Raw genomic sequence first — 21157 nt, 5'->3', positions numbered from 1 at the left:
TGTTGAGTGAAATAAGCCGGTCGCAAAAAGGACAAATAGCATGTGACTCCAAGCACAGGAAGTATCATAAAAGTTGTCAAAATCATAGAAACGGGAGGCGGGGAACTAGCATTTAGTGGGTACAGTTTCAGTGCTGTGAGATGGAAAAGTTCTAGTGATCTGCTACACAACAGTGTGACTCTACCTGACACTACCGTATACTTAAAAATGATTAAGATGGCAAATATAACGTTATGTGTTTCTGACCAAAATTTTAAAAAAGAGAAAGGTGTCAAGATACTGTTTGAAAATCATACACTGCGGTTGACCAGTGCTCGGGTGCCTCTCCAAACACGTGGCCCAGTGTGGAAGTGGCTTCCGGAACAGGGACAAGGAAAGGGGCGCAGTTACCGTGTTTCCCCAAAAATAAGACCTAGCCAGACAATCAGCTCTAATACGTTTTTTGCAGCAAAAATTAATATAAGACCCAGTTTTATTTTACTATAATACAAGACCGGGTCTAATATAATATAATATAATATAATATAATATAATATAATATAATATAATACAATACAACTTAATATGATACCAGGTCTTATATTAATTTTTGCTCCAGAAGATGCATTAGAGCTGATTGTCTGCCTAGGTCTTATTTTCGGGGAAACACGATATCAACACTCACGGGCAATGTAGAGGGCAGTTCTGTCGTTCTCTTTGTGAAGCAGGTTTTCGGCGTAGTTCAGACGGCTGCCTTTGAACCACTCGGGGACATCTGCGACCCCTTTTGATGTGTCCACAACCTATAGAGGATGACAACAGAGCAAGACACGCACACACGTGAGATCTACACCACAAACAAATAACCGTGACTCCACGTCCCCGGAAGCCCAAAGCATCATGATCTCATTTCATAGACTGAACACTGAACTGGCCGAAAGGCGTGAAACTGAAAATAGAAACTAACGCCCTATGGTTCATACTATAGTATTGTATGTTTGAAAGTTACTGAAAGTAGATCTTAAGCAGTCTCATCACACACACAGACAAAGAAAAAAGACTTAACAATGTGAGGTGATGGATGTGTTAATTCCACAAAGTACACATATCAAATCATCATGTTGTACACTTGAAATACAGACAATTATACGTGTCAACCATTCCTCAATAAAGTTAAAAAAAATTAATGTCAAGGGGAAACACCATCCCCACTCATTTCTTTTTCAGCAAATATTTATTAAGCACCTAATTTATGAGAGATGCTAAAGACAGAAAGTAAGTAAGACAGATGTGGTGCCTGCCCAACGTCCTAGGCTCAGACCAGACACACTGGAAACCAGAAGATTAAGCTCCAGGACCCCCCTGCGCCCCCACAGTTTCCAGAAGTTTGACTCCGGCCTCTTTTCTCAAGGGCTGGAACCTTGATTTTCTTCTCCAAGTGCCTATAGATGTAGCTTAAGAATGGTTCATCCCATCATCAAACCAAAACCACAATAAATTATACTTTGAATAACAGGATTCCCTTTCCCAGATATTTATTGGATACATAAGGAGTTGGGGAAAAAAATCTCTAAAATCCAGGTTAAAAAAATAATGAGGGCCAGCCCGGTGGCTCAGGTGGTTGGAGTGCCATGCTCCTAACACCGAGGTCGCCGGTTCGATTCCCATGTGGGCCAGTGAGCTGCGCCCTCTACAGCTAAGATTGTGAACAACAGCTCTCCCTGGGCTGCCATGAGCAGCCAGAGGTCCGAGTGAGCTGCCGTGAGCTGCCATGAGCTGCCATGGGCTGCCATGGGCTGCCATGGGCTGCCATGGGCTGCCATGGGCTGCTGTGTGCTGCCAGGAGCGGCCAGCAGCCAGCGTGAGTGGCCGGCAGCCAGCAAGAGTTGCCATGAGCTGCTGTGAGCCAACAACCGCTACCAACTACCTCAGCTGAGGGGAGCACAAAGCTCATAATACCAGCATGGGTCAGGGAACTGTGTCCTACACAACTAGACTGAGAAACAACGGCTTGAACTGGAGTGGTGGGGGGGGAGGCGGACGAAGGGCAAAAAAAACAAAAACACAATTACATACTTAAAAATAAATAAATAAATAAAAGTTAAAAGAAACTTTAAAAAACAACCTGGGGGCGGACAAGTGGTTCAGTTGGTTAGAGCGTGAGATTTCAACCACAAGGTTGCAGGTTCGACTCCCGCAAGGGATGGTGGGCTGCGCCCCCTGCAACTAACAGTGACGACTAAATTTGGAGCTGAGCTGCGCCCTCTACAACTAAGATTGAAAGGACAACTTGACTTGGATGGAGCTAACGGGTCCTGGGAAAAACACTGTCCGCCAATAAAGTCCTGGAAATACACACTGTTCCCCAATAAAGTCCTGTTCCCCTTCCCCAACAAAATCTTAAAAAAAAAACCACCTGAATATACACAGCATCACAACTCCACACTTTAATGTAGCTGAGATGGAAATTTTATGTTATGCATATTTTTCCACAATTTTTAAAGTTTTAAATAAAATGATGCCCAACCACTTGGGATCGTCAGGGTCCCAGGACTCAGCCTGAGTCTCACCATCAGAGAACACAGAGGTAGCAGGGTCTGTCTGCATGGAGCCGTGACCCCCAACACAGTGTTCTGCCAAAATTCTAGGGCAATGACTTCCCCCCACTGATGTCAGGTTTTAAAAGAAGATATGATTCCACATTCCCAAAAATAACACTTCATTTTGGAACATAACCATAAAAAAGATAATACATCAGCAAAATCTCTACTTACCTCATCATACATGCGTGAGCAGACAATTCCACTGAATTTCCAGAACTGTGCCCAAAAGTCTGAATATGACTCAACTGACCAATGGTACAAGTCATCGTAATTTTCTAAAAATAAAATGGCACATAGCTCAGATAAATCTCAAAAGGAAAGTCTTAGCGGTTCGATAATAAGATGGACACACCTGAGGAATTACGAGTGTGTCTGAATGGTTCAAAGGCATCTGATGAGAAATGGTCTTGGGGGTGGAGGGTATCTTAATTTTTACTGAAGCACACCCACCACCCCCTAGTCCCCCAAAGGAACAAAAGCAATGAGGCAGTGGTTCTACATCGTAACCAGCGTCCCTAAGAACAAGGACTCTGGAGCCGCAAGGGTTCAAACCCTGACTTGACTATTTATTAGTGTCCCCATCTGTACAGCAGAGATGGTGAATGGTAACCCTTCTTCTGGGGCTCCTGTGAGGGTTTAAACGAGTACATGTGTAGCAAATGCTTCAAATGGGGCCTGCACACAATCAGAACTACGTTAAGTTGGCCATTATTATACCATACGAACTCGGGAAACATATCGGCAAGAGATTTGAAAACCCAGTTCAAAACTAGAAGCTTGTTGGTGACTTCTCATGCCAGTAACAACGTCTTGGGGAGTTTGGGAAATTATTTATATATTTTGATCTGTACGTAATCCATTCATATGACTTAAAATTGCAAAAGTATAAAAGGTAATATGGTTAAAAAAAAAGTCTCCCTCCCTCTTGCCCCACAACCATCTAACTTTTCTTAACTAGAGATTTCTTTGTGTCTTCCCAGAGATTTCACGTGTGAGTAAATCCATCCCTCTTTCCCACTTTGACATAAATAGAAGCTCACTTCACAGCAGGCTCTAATCCTGGGAACTTGGGAAAGTCCCATCCCCCTTGGGACCTTTTCAATCTCAGTATATTTCAATAGGATACCCATTGATATGCTGGTGCACTGCATAGGACAACAGCAGGGAGATGGCCAATATGGTGTCAGGAACGGAAAAGGCATAATACAATGGCTGAGCTGAATTCTCTCACTGCACATTTCACCATCCTCACTGTTCCCAACTCTGGGGGCCGCGGTGGGTACAGAGGAAGAGATACAATGATCCTTGCCCTTTAGTAGTGTCACTTCTCACTGTGGCACCCAGTAGTTGTCCCCAATCATGCTGGACTCAAGAGCCCGAGGAGGAGAGTGACTGCTGAGCCGGGGCGGGCTACGGGAGGAGGCAGGCTGGCCCTGGCAGAAAGGGCAGGTTAGGACACTGGGACAAAGCCAGGTGCCCACGTAGAGAGCTGGAGTGTGTGGGTCCGCTGCAGGGACAGAGAAGGATCAACCTGGATGAAGTGGGGACACTCGGCCCAGAGGTCACACAGCTGAGATCAGCGGACAGGGTGTTTAGGGCTCTGAGACCAAGAAAGAAAGAGAATCAGGTCCATAGTAATGATGGCTGCACTTCCTCCAAGGCCCACACGAGACTTCGCTGCAGCTCCACCCCATCTACTCAATCCAGGGGCCACAGACCAGGTCAACGAGGCACATGGGGACAGTGCGTCTGGAAAGCTGGGGCCAGCCCTGACTCTACAGACCAAGCTGGAGCACCTCAGGCAGGCCACTTTGCCCCTCTGGGACTCAGTTTCCCTCATGTATCACCTGGAAATTGGCTAGAGAAAGTCACGGATCCTTCCATGACCATGCAGTTAGCCCTGTGCTCCAGGGCTAGTCTGGGTGACCTACATTACCATCTCAGCTCTGCCACTTACTAGACAATGACCTTGGGCAAGTGCTTCACCTCTCTGAGCCTCAGCATTCTCATCTGTAAAATGGGGACAACAGCAGCTCCTTTAAAGGACAGTGGTGAGGATCAACAGAGCACGTTGCTATAAGGGCACTGGCTCCAAGCTCGACTGTGCGGGTCAGACCCTGCCGCTCTACCCAGATGACCTCAGACAAGTAAGTAATTTTCTCTGGGCCTCAGTCTCTTCCTCCATAAAAGGAAGATAACGGTACTTATCACTGTGAGGGTGGAATGAGTCAAAACACATAAAACACTAAGGACAGTGCTTGGCAGAAAGTGCTGGAATGTGTTACCATTCTGTTGTTTTGCAGGAGTGTGACGCATGGCAGGCTGTATGACAGAATATGATAAGCCACGACATGGAGACAGAGATATACAGTGGATCAGTACGAGCATGCCATGTTCTTAGTCCAGAAGGAGGTCAGTGCCAGGCCCGGGGCGTCTGGGAGGAGCCTCTGTGGGAAACTCACGAGACAAACAGGCCCCAGGCTCCTCTCTCTCAGTCTTTCTTTTTTAAATCACCTTGGTCCTCACAAACTAAAAACACTTCCAGCACCAAAATCCCCTCCTAACTGATACATGAGAGGGGCCAGAGGCTTGAAATGCAGGCCTCCGCTGAAGGTCTCAAAAGCCCATCACAGAGCACGTCATCACCAGCCTGCCCGTTGGGGGGACGAGTGGCCACAACAGCATCTCAACATCACAAGGGTCCCCGAGGATGGCAGTAGATGGACTCTGAGCAGGGTGTCTCCCCCGTGGGTAACTCGGACAAGTGGTCAGACACAATTCTTCAGGCTTCTGCTTACACACTCCACTCCACTACCCAGAGGCTACCACCCAGGAGCCCCGACGACAGACGCGGGCACGTTTGGTTCGGTTTCCACAGTGTTCATAAAGAACCTGAACTCGCTGCCAGTGTGAAAATCACGGTTTTCAAATGAAAATCGGGATTTCTGGCTTTTCCTAAGAAAACAGACTATCCAGCTGGGGGAGCCAGCCAGTGAGTGTCACCTCCTGGCATTTAGGTCTCTGTGCCGTCCACTCCCCACACTGAGCAGGGCTGGTCTGTGTAACTGACTAGATGTTAGGGAAATGAGTACACGTGACTTGTGAGGCTCGATCCTAAAAGACACTGCAGCTTCCGCCTCACTCTCCTGGATCATTTGCTCTGTGAGAAGCCAGTGGCCATGTCACGACACTCAAGTAGTCCCAGGTGGCAGGAAACAGAAGCCCCCTGCCCACAGCCAGCATTGACATACTGCCAGGTGAGGGAGCCACCTCGTTTCTCCAGCCCATCAGGCCTTCAGATGGCAGGCGGCAGCCCCTCAGACCGAGCCAGGAGCCCCGAGCCAAGCCTCTCCCAGATGGCTGAGGGGTACGTGACGTTTACTGCTGCTTGGAGTTGCTAAGTCTTGGGGTGATTTGTCATGCATAATAGATAACTAATGCACTGTTGCACCACATAGTAACAATCGGCTAGAGTGGGGTATCAGCTGCCCCGCCTGGCCCTTCACCCACATGCAAGAGGCAACCTAATACAGTAGCTGAGAGCATTGATTCTAGAAACAGACTACAGCTCCAGCACTCACAGCTGCGAGACCTCAGCCAAGACTCTCAGCTTGTTTTTTGAGCCGGGAAACGGGGTAACAGCAGCACTTCCAGGGCCAATCACTAAGGACTAAGTTAATTAATACCCGTAAAGTGCCCGAATGGGGCCAGGCGTACAGAAAGCGCTCAATGAATATTAACTGTTATTAATATCTCTGTCACCTGCCTGGGCCCTGCGAGCATCTGAGTTTGCAACCCTGCTTTCCATTGACCCCCGTCTTCCTCTCCACCTATGAGAATTCTGACCAGCCTCCACCTTCAAATCTCAGCTCAGGATTTTGTCAGTGCTTTTAAAAGCACCCCATAGACTCAGGGTGCCGTGAAGTACTGGAAGGAAGACAGACGCTCAGCACCGACACATCGTCACGAGGCTATGTCTGCTTTCTCCCCCCAACCACACGTGAGCTATTTGAGGATGGGGTCCCAGCCGTCCCTGGGCTGGCACTCCATCCCAGCTGCTTGCCCACAGAGGTGACGTGCAGCTTGTGGTGTACAGAAAGACATTTGACACAGTGTTTCCAAAGAATGTGTACTATAAAACAGTGTCACTGCCCTAAAACAGAGGGTAGGTCCACGCAGCATGTCCCCTGGAGCCCTACAGAAGAGGCCCCACATCACAAGCATATATGGGCGGGGTCTGCAGGGGGTCCTCAGTGAGCTCTGCTGGGAGCAGTGACAAGGACCAACCAACGTATGGCCCTTCTGGTGGAAAGAAGAATCTGGAACTCCACCAAGGGCCTGCCCCTCTTGATATGAGGGGCCAGGCTGGGGAACCGGGACCCCCCGTCCACCCACCCTCAGGGCTGAGGCGGCCGGTGAGGATGTGTGCCTTCCTGTCTCTGCACATCCGGTCAACAGCATGGCTCAGGACTGCACCCTGGCTACACAGTCGCTACGGGTTCCAGGTGCTGGCTTTACACAGTGAGAATGCTCACAAATAAGTGGAAAGGCAAGGCAGATGCAAGCCCAAAGTTACATGCACTCAGAGAGCAGAAGACAGGAGAACATGGTCAAAGAGAACGACCAAAGAGAAGGCAGCATTTGAGCTGGATCGTAAAGCAAAGCTTCAAACCTCCAGGGCCAGGCCTGCAGAAAGGAGGGAAGCAGGTGGGGGTTACCATCAGGAGTGGGAGGGAAGGAAAAGCCAAAGACCAAGCTCTGAACACCCCGACCCACTCGGCCCAGCCAATAGCCACCACATGGGCACACAGACCCGGCATCGCAGGCTTTTGGGTTCCCAAGAAGCTGGAAGTCTCGCCTTTCCTACAGTCTCCCAGCGTATGAGCCACCCCAGCGAAGTCTGCTGGTCCAACCTGACTGACAGGCCATCAATCCACGCTCCTTGAAGGACAGAAAGGAGTTTGGTAGGCAGACTGGCGACAACCAGCGCTTGCTGGTACTTACTAAGCAACCCCTACAGACCAGGGGCAGGTGCACACTGGGCCTGATCGCCTCCTGTCACCCACAGCTATCCAGTGACATAGGTGGCTCATTTTATAGATGGGGAAACTGAGGCTTGGGGAGATCCGGCGACTTCCTCCTGATCACACAGCTAGTAAGAGTAGAGCCAGTTCAAAATCCAGATCGTAGTCAGATTACAGATCGGTCTACCCACCTGACAGGCTGCCCTTCTGTGAAATACTTCCGTAAAGCGTCAGGGCTAGAGAAGCACCAGCAGAACAGTATTATGTCATTGCTGACAAAGGAAAGAGGATGGAACCAAGGCAAGGTAACACGGGAGAATGTGGTCCCACTCTGGGCTCTTCTTGGAAATCAAGTCTGTTCTCCCCCAGTGCTACACACGTTACCTTACCAACTAGAGAGTAATAAGACCTTCTGTCTCCCGGCTGCTCTTTCTCTAGCGAGCAGAAGGAGGAAGCGGGAGAGAGCTGGGTGAGCCAAGGAAAGGGGCTCGGTGGGAGCTCTGACACCACCATGCTGGGGAGGGCCTGGAAGTTGCCAGGTGGCACCCATTTGCAATTTCATGGTCCACAAGGAGCCACTGTGAGCATCTGAGCCCAGGAGTGACCAAGTCAAACCTGTGCATCAAGACTGCTCTGGGAAAGCAAGCAGGGTATACCCGAGGAGGGCGGGGAGAAAAGCAGGAAGCAGGAAGACTAACCAGTGTTCAGGGAAGAGAGCCAGGAGAGGTGCTGGCACTGGGGAGAGAGGGGTTGTAGGAGGGCAGTGCTGCTGAGGTAGTGACACCCTGTGCAAGCCAGATGACAGGCCACCATTTCTGTGAGGCCGACTGAGGCTAGTGATGCCACCAACAGATGTCAGGAGTCGCTGCAGCGAGCTGAGGGGTGAGAGGAGAGGAAAAGCCACAGGAGTTGAAAATTTCTGAGCGGGGAGGTCCAGGAAGTGGTTGGCCAAGCCAGCTAGAGCTGGAGGGACGCACAAGCAAGCACTTCTCACCCAGAAAAGGGGCCTCCTCTGCCCAGCTCACAGCCAGCCAGGTGGCTGCCGAGGGCCCCTGACTAGGTCCTGCTTGTGGCTGGGAGCGTGAGTGTGACGGGACAGCCTTCCGCCCCAATGCGCCCCAATCGCAGGGGAAAGCTGCCACCTCACTGTCCTCCTAGGCACCTGGAATTCCACGCTGGCCTTCTAGCAGGATCAGCCGGGAGGCGTGGGGGTGGAGGGGGCTAAGAGGGGACAGCACAAGGTACTACTGGCTGGCGAGTGACTCCCACAAACAGAGGAGAGCTGGAAGTCAGACAGGCCCCGGGTCCCGGGGGGAAGGCCCCCAGGCTGGCGTGCAACACTCCAGGACCCCCTCACCTCACAGCAGGAACCTCCTGAGCAAGGCTCAGCGCACAGGGGTTCCAAGGCCAGAGGGGGGACCCTGCCAGGGAGAGGGCGCCCCACATGCAGGGAGATGCTGCAGTCAGGAGGGGTCCAGCAGCCTGAAAGCAGAGGAGGTGACGCCCCGCAGAGCCAAGGGGACAAACCCCCAGTCAGAGGTGCCCCACCCCTTGGAGAGGGGCCCCCAATCCAATGGCGCCTCCAACCCCCGGAAGAGTCAAACGACTTCGGGAGGGGCCCTGACGGAAACGCCCAGGAAGTGGGGGCGTCCCGGTCCCCAGAAGGAGGGCCGCTCCGCCAGGTGGTCCCTCGGCCTCCGAGGGAGGTGCCCTGGGAGCCCCGGGCCACGTGCGCACTCACCCAGCGCCAGGCCGCAGGCGGCGCCCACGGCCGCCCGGAAGCGGTCCATCAACGTGTTCTTCTTGCTGTCCGGCTCCCACATCACCTGGCACTCCAGGATCTCTCCCTGCCCGGCCCGCGGCTCCTTGGACATGGCTGCGGCGGGAACTACGCGGGGACCGGAACCGGCAGGGGAAGGTGGCGACGGCCGGGGGCGCCTCGGAGGCCTAGGACGCGAGCTGGCAGCGAGCGCGACTGAACGAGGTGAGGCCGCCCCCGTTAAGACACCCGGCGAGCCCCGCCCCCGCAGGCCCCGCCCACGAAGGCCCCGCCCCTCTCGCGTGTAACCCTCCGCGGCGACGCGCCTCGCAAAGGAGTGCTGGTGGCCGGGCGCGCGCCTCCGGGACTCAGACCCTGCTGGCGGGGCGGGTGGGGCCGCGCAGGCGCGTTGGGCCCGGGCTGTTCGCTCTCACCTGGAACCCAGGGGGATACAGCAGCACCGGAAGCCGGGAGCTAGAGGCCGCTGGCTCCTTCCTGTGTTCGTTCATTCACTCTGGGTTTGTTCTCACTGCAGGTATTTACTGAACGCCTCCTGGGTACCAGGCTCTGTGCGTGGCTTTGCAGAAACAGCAGTGAACAAAGTAAAAGCCCTGCCCTGCCAGCAGGAGGTAAAAGGAGAGGGGCAGGTGTGGGGAGGAGGGGAGACAGACAATGAACAGGTAAATACATCATCTGTGTCATCCACAGTGTAAGGCACACGCAGGATACCAGTGAGTATCATAATACAGTAGAGTAATACGTATAATATTATTCGTATAATAAAAGGTACTAAGTGCTGTGGAAAGACATAAACCAGAGGAAGGGTAGATATTATGGAAGGAGGAGTGTTTCCATTTAAATAGGCTTGTCAGGGAAGGTCTCATTGAAAAGATGACTTCTACCAATGACCTGAAAAAGGTGACAGGAGTGAGCTATTCAGTATCTGAGGGGAACGTTTCCAGGCAGAGGGAACAGCAGATGCAAAGACCCTGAGGCAGGAGAGTGTTGGACGTGGTTAGAGAACTACACAAGGAAGCCAGTGTCTTTGACTTCAGAGACCTGGGGTAGAAGGTAAGGTGGGTGAAGGGAGAGGCGGTAGCACAGGTAGGTCCTGGAGGCCACTGAAGACGTTGGCTTTACCCTGGGTGGGATGAGACCATTGGAAGGTTTGGAGCAGCAGAGGGATGTGCTCTGACTGGGCGTGTGACAGTAATGCCTCTGATTGCTGGATGGAGAATACTCTGCAGGGAGCAAAAGCACAAGTTAGGGAGACCGGTGATGATGGCGTTGCAAGAGATGATGGTGCCTGGACACGAGGGTAGCTGTGGAAATAGAGAGAAAATGCGATTTGGGATACATTTTGAGGGTTTATTTATTGTACTCGGCTGCACATTGGCACCGTGCTAGGGACCTTTTCATATTCCTTGTCATAATATATTCTCACAGCAACCCAAACAGTTCCCCCCAAGTACAGTTTTTTTGGGCAGTGTTGAGGTTTTATGATGCATTGTCCCACCCCCACCACTTAAACAGTTTCCATCTCCTAGTCACCACAAATAAACATAGAGCCTTTGACTGTCGACTGTAGTTGAAAAATAATTTTTTAAAACGAAAAAATGAACATAGATTCTAACTTAAAACAGGGTGCTTCCTTCCTTTATAAGCATGACTTCCAGAATAGCACCCGCCCCTGACCTCCAAATTCTGGGTCCAGCCCTAGTTCTTTGTCTCTAAGTTACCACCTTTGTGGAGCTGTGAATCCATCTCGATGCAGAAGGAGAATCGTTTCTGAAGGAGTCATGTATTTATGTTCTTTCTTTTAACACAAGGATGCAAAGTCCACAAATGTAAAATCCTTGTCAAACTGGTTCACCATAGGATCCTCAGAGTAGGAGCTCAAGAAACATTCATTCATTCATTCATTCGTTCAAAAATGCCTAGTGAGTGCCTGTGGTGAGCTAGGCAATGGGCGCTCCACTGTGTAAAGCATGTACCCAGCCTTCAAAGGGCATGGAATTGACCAGTGGGTTGACCAATTCTCAAGGAGCAGGGGAAGGCTGGTGTTATGCATCTGACAGCCACTTGATTCATCCTTAGTTCCTTCAGTTCGGTCCACCCCACCAGGCACCGGGGAACCCAAGGGCGAGATAAGCTACAGCCAGAATAACCAGGTACTTGGTCATTACCTCTATGACACTGTCCCAGACACACGAGATTTCGGAGGTGCCTTTGGATGCCCCACCTTAGTACCCCCTATCCTTAACAAGATCAGAGACAGGGGAGTGGAAGAGATTCAAGAAAGTTCTTCCCATTTAAAATGGGAACAGAGCTGGAAGGGCCCTTCTTGACCAAGAATGCTGACTGTCTGTTGTCTGTACCTCCCTTGGGTCTCTGTGATTCTCAGCTTCCTCTTGCACCTGTTGCTTATTTTTGATTTAAGGGTTCAGATTGATACCTTGTCTACACCACACTCCTGACCTGTGCTCCCCCACCCTATTCCAGATGCTTTGAAATTTTTTAAAAAGAGCATAGAAATTTGCCAGGCCAAGTGGACTTACGCTTCCATCAGAATGCAGGCCTCCCGCTCATTCCTTTGGAATTGGCCCTGCTCCTTCCTCCGTGGATAAGCCCCCCCATGCTCCTTTGTATTTCTCCCACCATGGTGTGTGTTAAGTTACATTTTCCACATTTGCAAGTTCTCACTCTTGTTCAGTTGACCATTAACCAATACAGTAAACTATGCAAACATATTGAGTCCTCTGGAATGTGTTGAAAACAGTTTCATGGGAAAGGCTTGAGTATTTGGAAATAGCAAGGAGTTTTCCCAAAAATGCCCAAACTGACGGTGTAGATGAGATGTGGTACCCCTAGTGGAGATAGAAGCCAGGATTATCTCAGAAGCGTCCACATGCTTTTGACACTATGAATCGCATTTGTCGCCTCTCTTTTCAGATTGTGATATTTCTTTATACACATAGAAACATGTCACGATGCTAAAATGCCGCTGGGAAAAAAAACAACCCGAAATGTCTGTCTTAGGGAGAGAGCTGGAAAAGAACAGGGTGGACACTTGGTGACCCACCCACTAGGAATGCCACAATGTGCCAACTTTGAAGTCTCTCCTGGGAGGACGATGCCCAACCCAAGGGACTGGATCCTAAATTGACTTTTAAAAGTTTCATCATAGATTTACATGGACATTTTTTAATTGAGCATTTTATAATAAAATGAGGATTTGTTTGCAGTCATTGGAATGAATGGGCCCTGATGTAATAAAATAAAATACGTTTTTATTGATCTTGTTGATTCAGGAACATGAAATCTGAAAGAAATTGCACTTTTTAAAATGTATTCGTTGATGTTCCTTAATGTATCTTGAAAAATTTAGAAGTACTGGAAAATATTCCAGTTGCAGTTAAAAGAATCAGTGTCAGTAAGGTTCACTGCTTTGGTTGTTCTGAAACCAGAACGTTCCAACCCAAGGCAAACTTTACCCTTGGGAGGAATGTCCAAGCCACAGTTTAAAGATGAGAGAATGCAGAGTACTTATTAAGGTGGCTTTGGTGCTTGCTTGGTGACTATGTTCACCCCAGAGCAAGGCACCATAGAACTGGGGTGAGTGCGGAGGAAGCCTCTGCTATTGTTAAGTGGATGAGGGACGTAAGTGGATGTAAGGACTGAGTACACATGAGGTTGCCGATCTGTAAATTAAGTGCATTAAAAGAATCTGGGGGGGGAGGGGACCTGTCACTCCGTGAGGGATATAATATAAATGATAACTGTCTAACTATTACATTGTTTTGTGCACCTGAAACTAATTTTTTAAAATGTTAAAAAAAAAAAAAAAAAAGTATCTGGGCACCCACACCCCTTGGAAATTTCTTTGTATAAGCCCTCAGGGATCAATACGCCTCAATTTAAAGACCTACTAGTCTAAGGCAATCACAGCGCTCCTTTTTCTCCTTTGCCAGTGATTGGCCCGGGGTACTCGTAAGACCGAATTCTAGCCAATGAGACTGAAGGGGAGTGTATGGGGGGAGGAGGCTGGCATGTTATCTCCCCCCCCCCCCATAAGCGAGGTCCTTTTGCAGGGAGCTATGGCAGATACTTCCTGACCCTGAGAAACAAGGTTGAAGAAAACAGGGAAACAGAGGATGGCGAGGCAGAAGGAGGAAGAGCCTGGACGCCCTCGCTGAGCTGCTGGAGCAAATCTATGGCTAGCCCTGGGCTTCTGGTTGAATAAAGAGTGACTGTCATTGTGGCTTCAGCCACTGGGCGTTGAGCTGTCATAACTTGCTGCCAAAATCATTCTAACTGAAACGATTAGCAAAGGTCGTAACACTTGTGCTTTCTCACCGGGGCTTCTCTTCACTCTGGTACATTTATCACCCACGTGCAATGGCCTAGACCACCTGATGTGAAAAGGGGAAGCCATCGGCAGTAACTAGGGAGGTTCAGATCCCCAAGCCAGATCCACTCTATCACAGCTCCTGTGTCTGCGGGTTCCACAGGCCAGGGAGAACAAGAACTGAAGATTCTCCACCTAAGTGAAGTGAAGCATCCAGCCCAGTGCTGCTCCTTGGGAAGAACCTTCCAGATAGAGAGCACAGCAAGTGCAAAGGCCCTGAGGCATATTTGGCACGGTCAGTGGTAGTGGCCATATAGGGCCTTGGGGAGCCAAGGGGTAAGGAGTTTGGATTTTATTCAAAGTGTGATTGGAAAGTTTTGAGTAGGGGAGCGATGTGACGTACATTTTGAAAGGATTATTCTAGCTGTTATAAGGTAAGAGAGTGAATACGGTTAGGTTTCGGGTAGGTGGGATGCTATCAGGGAGAGCTTTTAGGGGGATATTGCAAAAATTCACATGGGGTGTCATGGCAGCTTGGACTAAGGTGGAAAGGTGGAGATGATAAGGGGGAATATATATATATGATATCTACCTATGATATATGTACCTGCAGATAAAGCAGAACCAAGAGTATATACCGCTGGATTAGATAAGCAGTCATCGGAGCCCAGATGAGACGAGAACAAGTTCTAGCATAAAATTGATTTTCCCAAAGTCATAACCAAAACAGTACTATGAAGTAGGACTACAGGGAAAGTTGAGAAAAGCAGAATGGGCCAGAAGCTGACATATCTCCATTTCCAGCAGCTCCTAGCACAACAGGCTCTCCCAACCCGTCCAGAAGAGAGGTGAAGGCATGATGCCAATCAGAGACTCAGCCAACTTCCCTGAGTTTATCAGGCCAAAGGGTGGCTTTAAGGTTTCTTTATCTGGCCTCCATGGTGTGGTTGCCTCAACCCTCCTGGTTTGCCCACGGGGCTGTGGCAGTTGGGTGAATGCCAGTTACTAAGGACCAAATGTGCCCAAAGTGATATCTCAAAGTGCAATCTCTCCACCTCCTCTCCAGCCCCAAGGAGAAAGCAGAGGACAAAATGTGGTCATATAACCCAGCATCTTCCACAGGAATAGGGATAAGTAAGTGCTGGGTAGTCGCCCTACTATGCACCAGCGAAAAGGGATGCTCTACAAATGAGCCAGCATGGTGAACCTCAAAAAAGAGTGAGCCACAGAAGTGTACCAATTGTATGTTTCCTTTTCAGGAAGGTCAAATGCAGGCAAAACCCAAAATGTCTTGTTTAGGAATATTTACATGTTAGAAAAACAGAAAAGCAAAGAAATGCTTAACGGCTGTCAGGGCACTGGTTTCTTCAAAGAAAAGTAAAGAGGGTGAGTTTAGGGCGGGGCTTCCACAATACTGGTCATGCCCTATTAAACTAGCATAGGTACACGATGTACATTTATATGATTCTTTAAACTGTGTGCACATACTATATTGAGTCCTTTTGTATGCTTCGTATATCTCACAATCTAAAAAAATAAATAAAAGCAGGCCCCCAAACTCTGATGACATTGACTGTTTTACTTCACCAAGGCTGGAGTGAAAAATTGGAAACAAACTAAAAGTCCATCAATAGGGGAATGGCTAATAAAGCATCGCATAGTCCGTACCTTGCAATGCTATATGCCTCAGTAAGTGATAAGGTTAACCTGAAACTAATAATAAAAGAAAAATAAGGTAGACCTATACACAGCATAGTTCTCGAAGAGATTGTTGAAGAAAAAAAGCAAATTGCAGATTAATATCTCTATAGCTATAAAAAATACATATAAGACACCATTCATATTAAAATATATATATCTCATAGGTATATTACATGTTACCAGGTGGTGGGCACACAGTAAATATTTGTTATATGAACGCATGTCGTCTACAACTGTTATCTACCATTGTAGGCTCATGGCAAACAGAGGACACAGGCTACTTTCTTGCTGTTTTCACTATGACACTCAGCCACTCAACATCACCTACAACTCGGTGATCTAGTATGAACAAGGTTTTAGACGGTACTAATCCTTAGTAGCCTAGTGCTACAGGTGAAACAGGTATCTTGGCCAGCAGAGGCCTCAGTTCCCGAGACACTTAGACCAGCCTCACAAGCCATCTACAGCTTGCTCTGGGCAAGACAGTGTGACCAGGTGAGGTGACTTCCCACCCTCTCGCTTGATTTGGCTTCCTTCTCCTGTGTAAATATGAACCTCTCCCTGCAGAAGCAAGGCTTCCAGAAAAAAGGATCATGAAACATGCAAAGTCCCTAGTGTATTGCCCTGGCACCTATGGTGAAGGAAGGGGTTGGATGGTGTAATAAAATGCAAAGAAATTTCATCACACACACACATACACACACTTCCCTTTTTAAAACTATACTCTCTCCTTGCACATAGTAAAGGCCTGCAGCCGGCTGCTCCTTTTTTGGAAACCTTCCCCCACCTCATTTCATTGTGTGTGGATGCAGTTCAAAGCAGGGCCCAGACCCTCCACCCATGACCCTGTTTTACCCACAGCACTTATCACCATCTGAAATTAAGTCTTTCGTGTGCTTCCAGCTCCATGACAGCACCTAGTTCTTGCCCATCTGGTTCCTGGCTGTTGCTTCCCATGAAGTGGGGCCCACGGTAGGAGCTAAATAAATATTTGCGGAAAGATTAAAGACACAGAGGGTTCGAAATTTGTCTCTCTCCTCTTTATTGTTAAGTCTATAGTGGGCATTTCTTTTGGACTTTTTGGGCAATTTAAACCTTTTACTTTTATTAGCGTTCTTATCTGTATTCCTGATTTTTAAATAATTAATTCTTTAGGATGTCACGCAAGAGTTAGATTTGGCTGGAGGGGTCCTCAGGAGTAGGGAAAGCCCTTTTGATAAAGCTGCCCGGCTGTGTTCATTTTTCCTCCACTTGGCACCACAGCGCCCTCTCGGCCTCTCCCAGGTCCACGCCGCCGGTCCCCGCTGCGATCCGCGAGAACGCCACCCGCCCCCGCTCGCCCCAGGCCTGCTCCCAGCCGGCAGCTCACGCCCCCAGCGGCGGCGGCGGCGGCGGAAGGATCCAGACCGTATTCACGCACCACACTCAGCTCGCACGCTGATTGGCTGTCGGAGAGCTGGTCCCACATCAGCCCTGAAGGCTGGCCTGAGCGTCAACCAATCGCAAGTTACTCCGGTGCATGGGCCGCGCGTCTCAGCCAATCCAAAAGGGGAGCGAGAAAAAGGCGTGCCCAATGAGAGCTATACCGAGGGGCGGGGTCACCCTTCGATCTCGAAGGCCGTGCTCTGTCACCTTGACAACCTGACCGTTGTCGGGCGAGTCAGTGCTGCCCTCCAGCTTGTTCCCCCCCCCCGTCCCGAAATAATCACCCTTGACGTCACTGAATCACAGTCTAGAGCTTGAGTCCTGTGGGACAGAAGGAGGGATTTGCGTCTGAAGCGTTTGGGACCCGTTTATTCTTCCATTTATATATTCAGATATGCATATTGGGCTCCTATTATAGTATGTGGGAGACCCAAAGCACTAGGGGAATCGGAGGAAACAGGAGGAAGCGCAAAGGAAAGAATGTGAACAAGTTCATCAGGTAAGATAGTGAGAAGTGGCAAATAATCAGGGTAACAGAATAGAGAGTGACTAAAGCAGGAAGCGGCCCCTCAATAGAAACCATAATATCTGGCACCTTGATCTGGGACTTCCCAGCCTCCAGAATTGTGAGAAATAATGTCTGTTGTTTAAGTCACCCAGTCTACTGTATTTTTGTTAACAGCAGCCCAAACAGACTAAGGCAAGGACCTTTTTATTACGCTCTTTAACTTACTGAAGACCCCAGGAGCTTTTGCTTCTGTGAGTTATATCTACTGGTTAGAATTAACAATAGTTAAAAACAATCACCAAGTTGGAAATAAAAACTGAGAAATAGGTATAACATATGTTCACTTCAACAATAAGCCCATTACATGTTACCGTACAGAACATATTTGTATGAAAATAACTACATCGTGAAACAAAAAAAACAATTAGAAGAGTGGCATTGTTTTACTTTTTTGCAAATCTCTGATGTGTAACTTAATCGAAGACAGCTGGATCTTCCTCTCTGCTTTCGTGTTCCGTCTGTCGTGCTATCACAGATCTTGTAGCCTCTGCAAAACTCCTTTTTCCATTCATAACAGAATGAGAGTAAAGCATGCAAACAACTGATTATTAATAGTATTTTATATAACTAGAGGCCGGACCACACTTTGAGAACCACAGGCCAATGCAAACAAATGAATGAGTGAATAAACATTTTTAAGCCTCTCCAAGGTTTCCTCCGTTAAAAAGAAATTTATATACAGAGGGTGCCAAAAAAATGTATATACATTTTAAGAAAGGAAAAAACTGTATTAAAATTACGCTGACGGTAACCACTTTGAGCACCTCTTGTAATTGCAAAAGTCAAACGTGACTTGTATTCATCTTTTGTTATTGGGATATGTGGTGTATTACAATTTTAATACAGTTGCTTCCTTTCTTTAAAAGTGTGTGCATTTTTTGGCACCCTCTGTCTGCTTGTAGGATGAACATTCAAATGATTTTACACAATTTACACAGGGTTTTCTAAGCAATATGAGGAAAGGACCAAAAAACCAAGGGAGGTGATTTTGCAGTCTTTTAAAATCAAAGTCGATGAGAGTACACTTGGTGCCCTTGTTTTGTTGATTCCTGTGATAAGAACAGTTTCACCCTACATGTAACAAGATTCTAAATTCTAGTCAAACACAGTCTCTTTGAATAGGGCAACCCAGAATTCCTGAAACACAAAAAATGTCCAGAAAAGATAAAGACCAATTCGAGCTGAGGTTCTCCTGAATGTCTAATGAACTGCAATGTACATTAAACTCCTAGGTTCCCAGCACAGCTGGATATTGGTTTAATCGCATGAGAATGACCAAATTCATGCATTTAAAAATTCTCAGACCGGTAGGAGAAAAGGCCATTCTACGTACATTTTGACGGTAGAGGGCACTCTCTATGCCTCAGCACTTGGTGTAAAACAGCATGTAGAATCCAAGAGCTGGTTTCAGTCCTGGCTCCCTCCCTACACTCTCTTATTACTGTGCCATTTTCTCAAGTCACATATCCTCTCTGAACCCCACAAAAACAGGACTTTGTTGTAAGGCTTAAATGAAAAAAATTTTTTTTAATTGGTAAGCTGTAAAACCCAAATGTTATTTACCATTACTCTCAGCCACCACTCTTGGGCACAGAGAAGATGGTGATTATTTGAGCTTTTTTTAAAAAAATTTCTATTCCATCATCTTGGGCCTTCCTCCTTATTTGAGCTATTTGATTATCATGATTTATAGTCATTGCTTCATCATGGCCACCAATTAATATCTCCATCAATACAAGTTCCAAAAAAAACCATGAAAGCCACACTTCTCCAGGAGGGAGATCCTAAAGGGTGTAGTGACTTCTGCCCTTAGGGAGGTGGCCTGCAAGACTGGCTCCCACCCAGGTTCCCCAGGACTGGCCATTCAACCTCAGGCGATGTTTCCCAGGACGCTCTTGGAGACTAGGTTTTCTCATTCGGTTTAGAGAGATAATCCCTTCTTAGCAGAGTGACTGTGCAATTTTAACAAGCCAGGGCAGGTAAAGCAGAAGTGACATGCAGGAGGTTTAGTTTATGAGAATTATGGCTGTCACTTATGAGGGGCACAGAGTCACCCACCCCTCTCCCATTACCTTTATGTCAACCTCTGGGACTCTTGGTCCTGAAAACTCATCTAAAGGAGAACTGTTTCTCTACTCACAACACTCGGACACCAAAATGAGTGGCATTTTCTCACACCTTAAACAATTCTGACACTAGGTACCTGGAGTTAGCACAGACCCCACAGGTAAGGTCTCAGTCTTACAGGACTGCCCTCACTTCAGCTGCCAATCCCAAGTATGGGTCCCCGGGTCACCCGCACTTCTGTCTGACTTGTCTACAAATCAGGGGTTCCACAACCCTGCCCCTTAAATTTAATAATTTGCTAGAACGGCTCACAGAACTCAGGGAACCATTTACTTATGTTTGTGGCTCATGACAAAGGAAGTGACAAAGGATACAGATGCACAGCCAGAGGAAGAGGCATAAAGGCTGAGGTCCGGAACGGTCCTGAGGGCAGGAGCTTTGTCCCCATGGAGTTGGGGTGCACCAGTCTCTCAGATGTGTTCCTTAACCCGGAAGCTCCCTGGACCCCATAGTTTAGGGTTTTTATGAAGATTCTATTACGTAGGCATGGATGATTAAATCATTGGCCATTGCTGATTGACTCAGGTGAGGGTTGGGGCTGAAATCCCAACCTGCCAATCACATGCTTGGTTCTTCCAGCTACAGAACAGGTATGTGGATATATGCATGTTATCATTTTTGAGTGATTATTTTGCTACCTTAAAGATCAAGTCCCGGGGCCGGCCCGGTGGCTCAAGTGGTTGGAGCACCGTGCTCCTAACGCCAAGGTCACCGATTTGATTCCCACCATGGCTCTCCCTGGAACTGGGCTGCTGTGGGCTACCATATGCTGCCATGAGCGGCCGGTGGCCAGCATGAGTGGCCAGCAGGCAGCCAGCGAGAACTGCCACATGACCGACGACTGGCAACCCACTCCTCAGCCGGGGGTAGCGCAAGGCTCATAATACCAGCACGGGCCAGGGAGCTGTGTCCTACACAACTAGACTGAGAAACAACGGCTTGAACTGGACTGGGTGGGTGGGGGGAGGCAGAAGAAGGGGGGAAAAAAGAGCAAGTCTCAGCTAATATATATAATTAAGGTGGTTTGGACAAACTTTATTGAAATTGTTTATACTTGTCAGAAATAAGCATTTCTTGGTTTAATTAAAGATGGCCAGCTTTCACTTAAGATGATACCTCTCAGTAAAGGAACAGTGTATGTTGTGGGGGAATAAAACTGACCGTACCAAGTGTTGGCAAGGATGTGACTGGAATTCTCCTACACGGATGGTGGGAGTGTAAAATGCTACAAACCCTTTGGGGACTGGTTTCTTGAAAAATTAAGCACATACTTATTATATGATCCAGCCATTTCACCCCTAAGAGAAATAAAGGCTATGTCCATATAAATACCTGTACGTAGGTATTCATAGCCCCAAACTGGAAATAATCCAAACCCATCAACAGGTGAGTAGATAAACAATGGGGGTATATTCATACAGTGGAACACTACTTGCCAATAAAAAGGAGAGAACTACTCACACACATGACCTGGGTGGGTTGCAGAGTAACTGTGTAGAGTGAAAGAAGCCAGGGTAAAAAAGAAAGTACTGCTGTTTGATTCCAGTGAACGCTAGAAAATGCAAACTAATGTATAGGACAGAGACCACATCAGGGGTAGTTTGGGGATGGAAGAGCAGGGAG

General features: G+C 48.2%; 1 protein-coding gene and 1 long non-coding RNA gene across 4 annotated transcripts in view; one reads left to right on the top strand and one right to left on the bottom strand.

The window, feature by feature from the left end:
- Positions 1-9657, bottom strand: part of AACS (acetoacetyl-CoA synthetase) — a 48372-nt gene extending 38715 nt beyond the window's left edge. The window contains exons 1-4 of one of the 3 annotated variants that reach the window (XM_088801086.1): positions 9348-9487; positions 8305-8481; positions 2754-2857; positions 665-782 (exon numbers count right to left, since the gene is read on the bottom strand). In XM_088801086.1, the coding sequence (XP_088657212.1) occupies positions 665-782; positions 2754-2857; positions 8305-8419 (337 nt within the window). In that variant the 5' untranslated portion in view covers positions 8420-8481; positions 9348-9487. Of the gene's footprint in view, positions 1-664; positions 783-2753; positions 2858-8304; positions 8482-9347 lie in introns of all 3 variants that reach the window. The other 2 variants (XM_019748798.3, XM_088801087.1) reach the window with 2 other exon arrangements.
- Positions 9454-12663, top strand: LOC109456470 (uncharacterized). The gene is made up of 3 exons (XR_002138870.3): positions 9454-9590; positions 9901-9994; positions 12318-12663. It is a non-coding gene; the product is annotated as an uncharacterized LOC109456470 (long non-coding RNA).
- Positions 12664-21157: the final 8494 nt, after the last annotated feature.

This window comes from Rhinolophus sinicus, chromosome 9 (assembly GCF_057876585.1).
Source record: "Rhinolophus sinicus isolate RSI-liver-muscle chromosome 9, RSI-T2T, whole genome shotgun sequence".
Classification (NCBI taxonomy): domain Eukaryota; kingdom Metazoa; phylum Chordata; class Mammalia; order Chiroptera; family Rhinolophidae; genus Rhinolophus; species Rhinolophus sinicus.
Note: the sequence above shows the minus strand (reverse complement) of the source record. Positions and strands in the feature narration are given on the sequence as shown.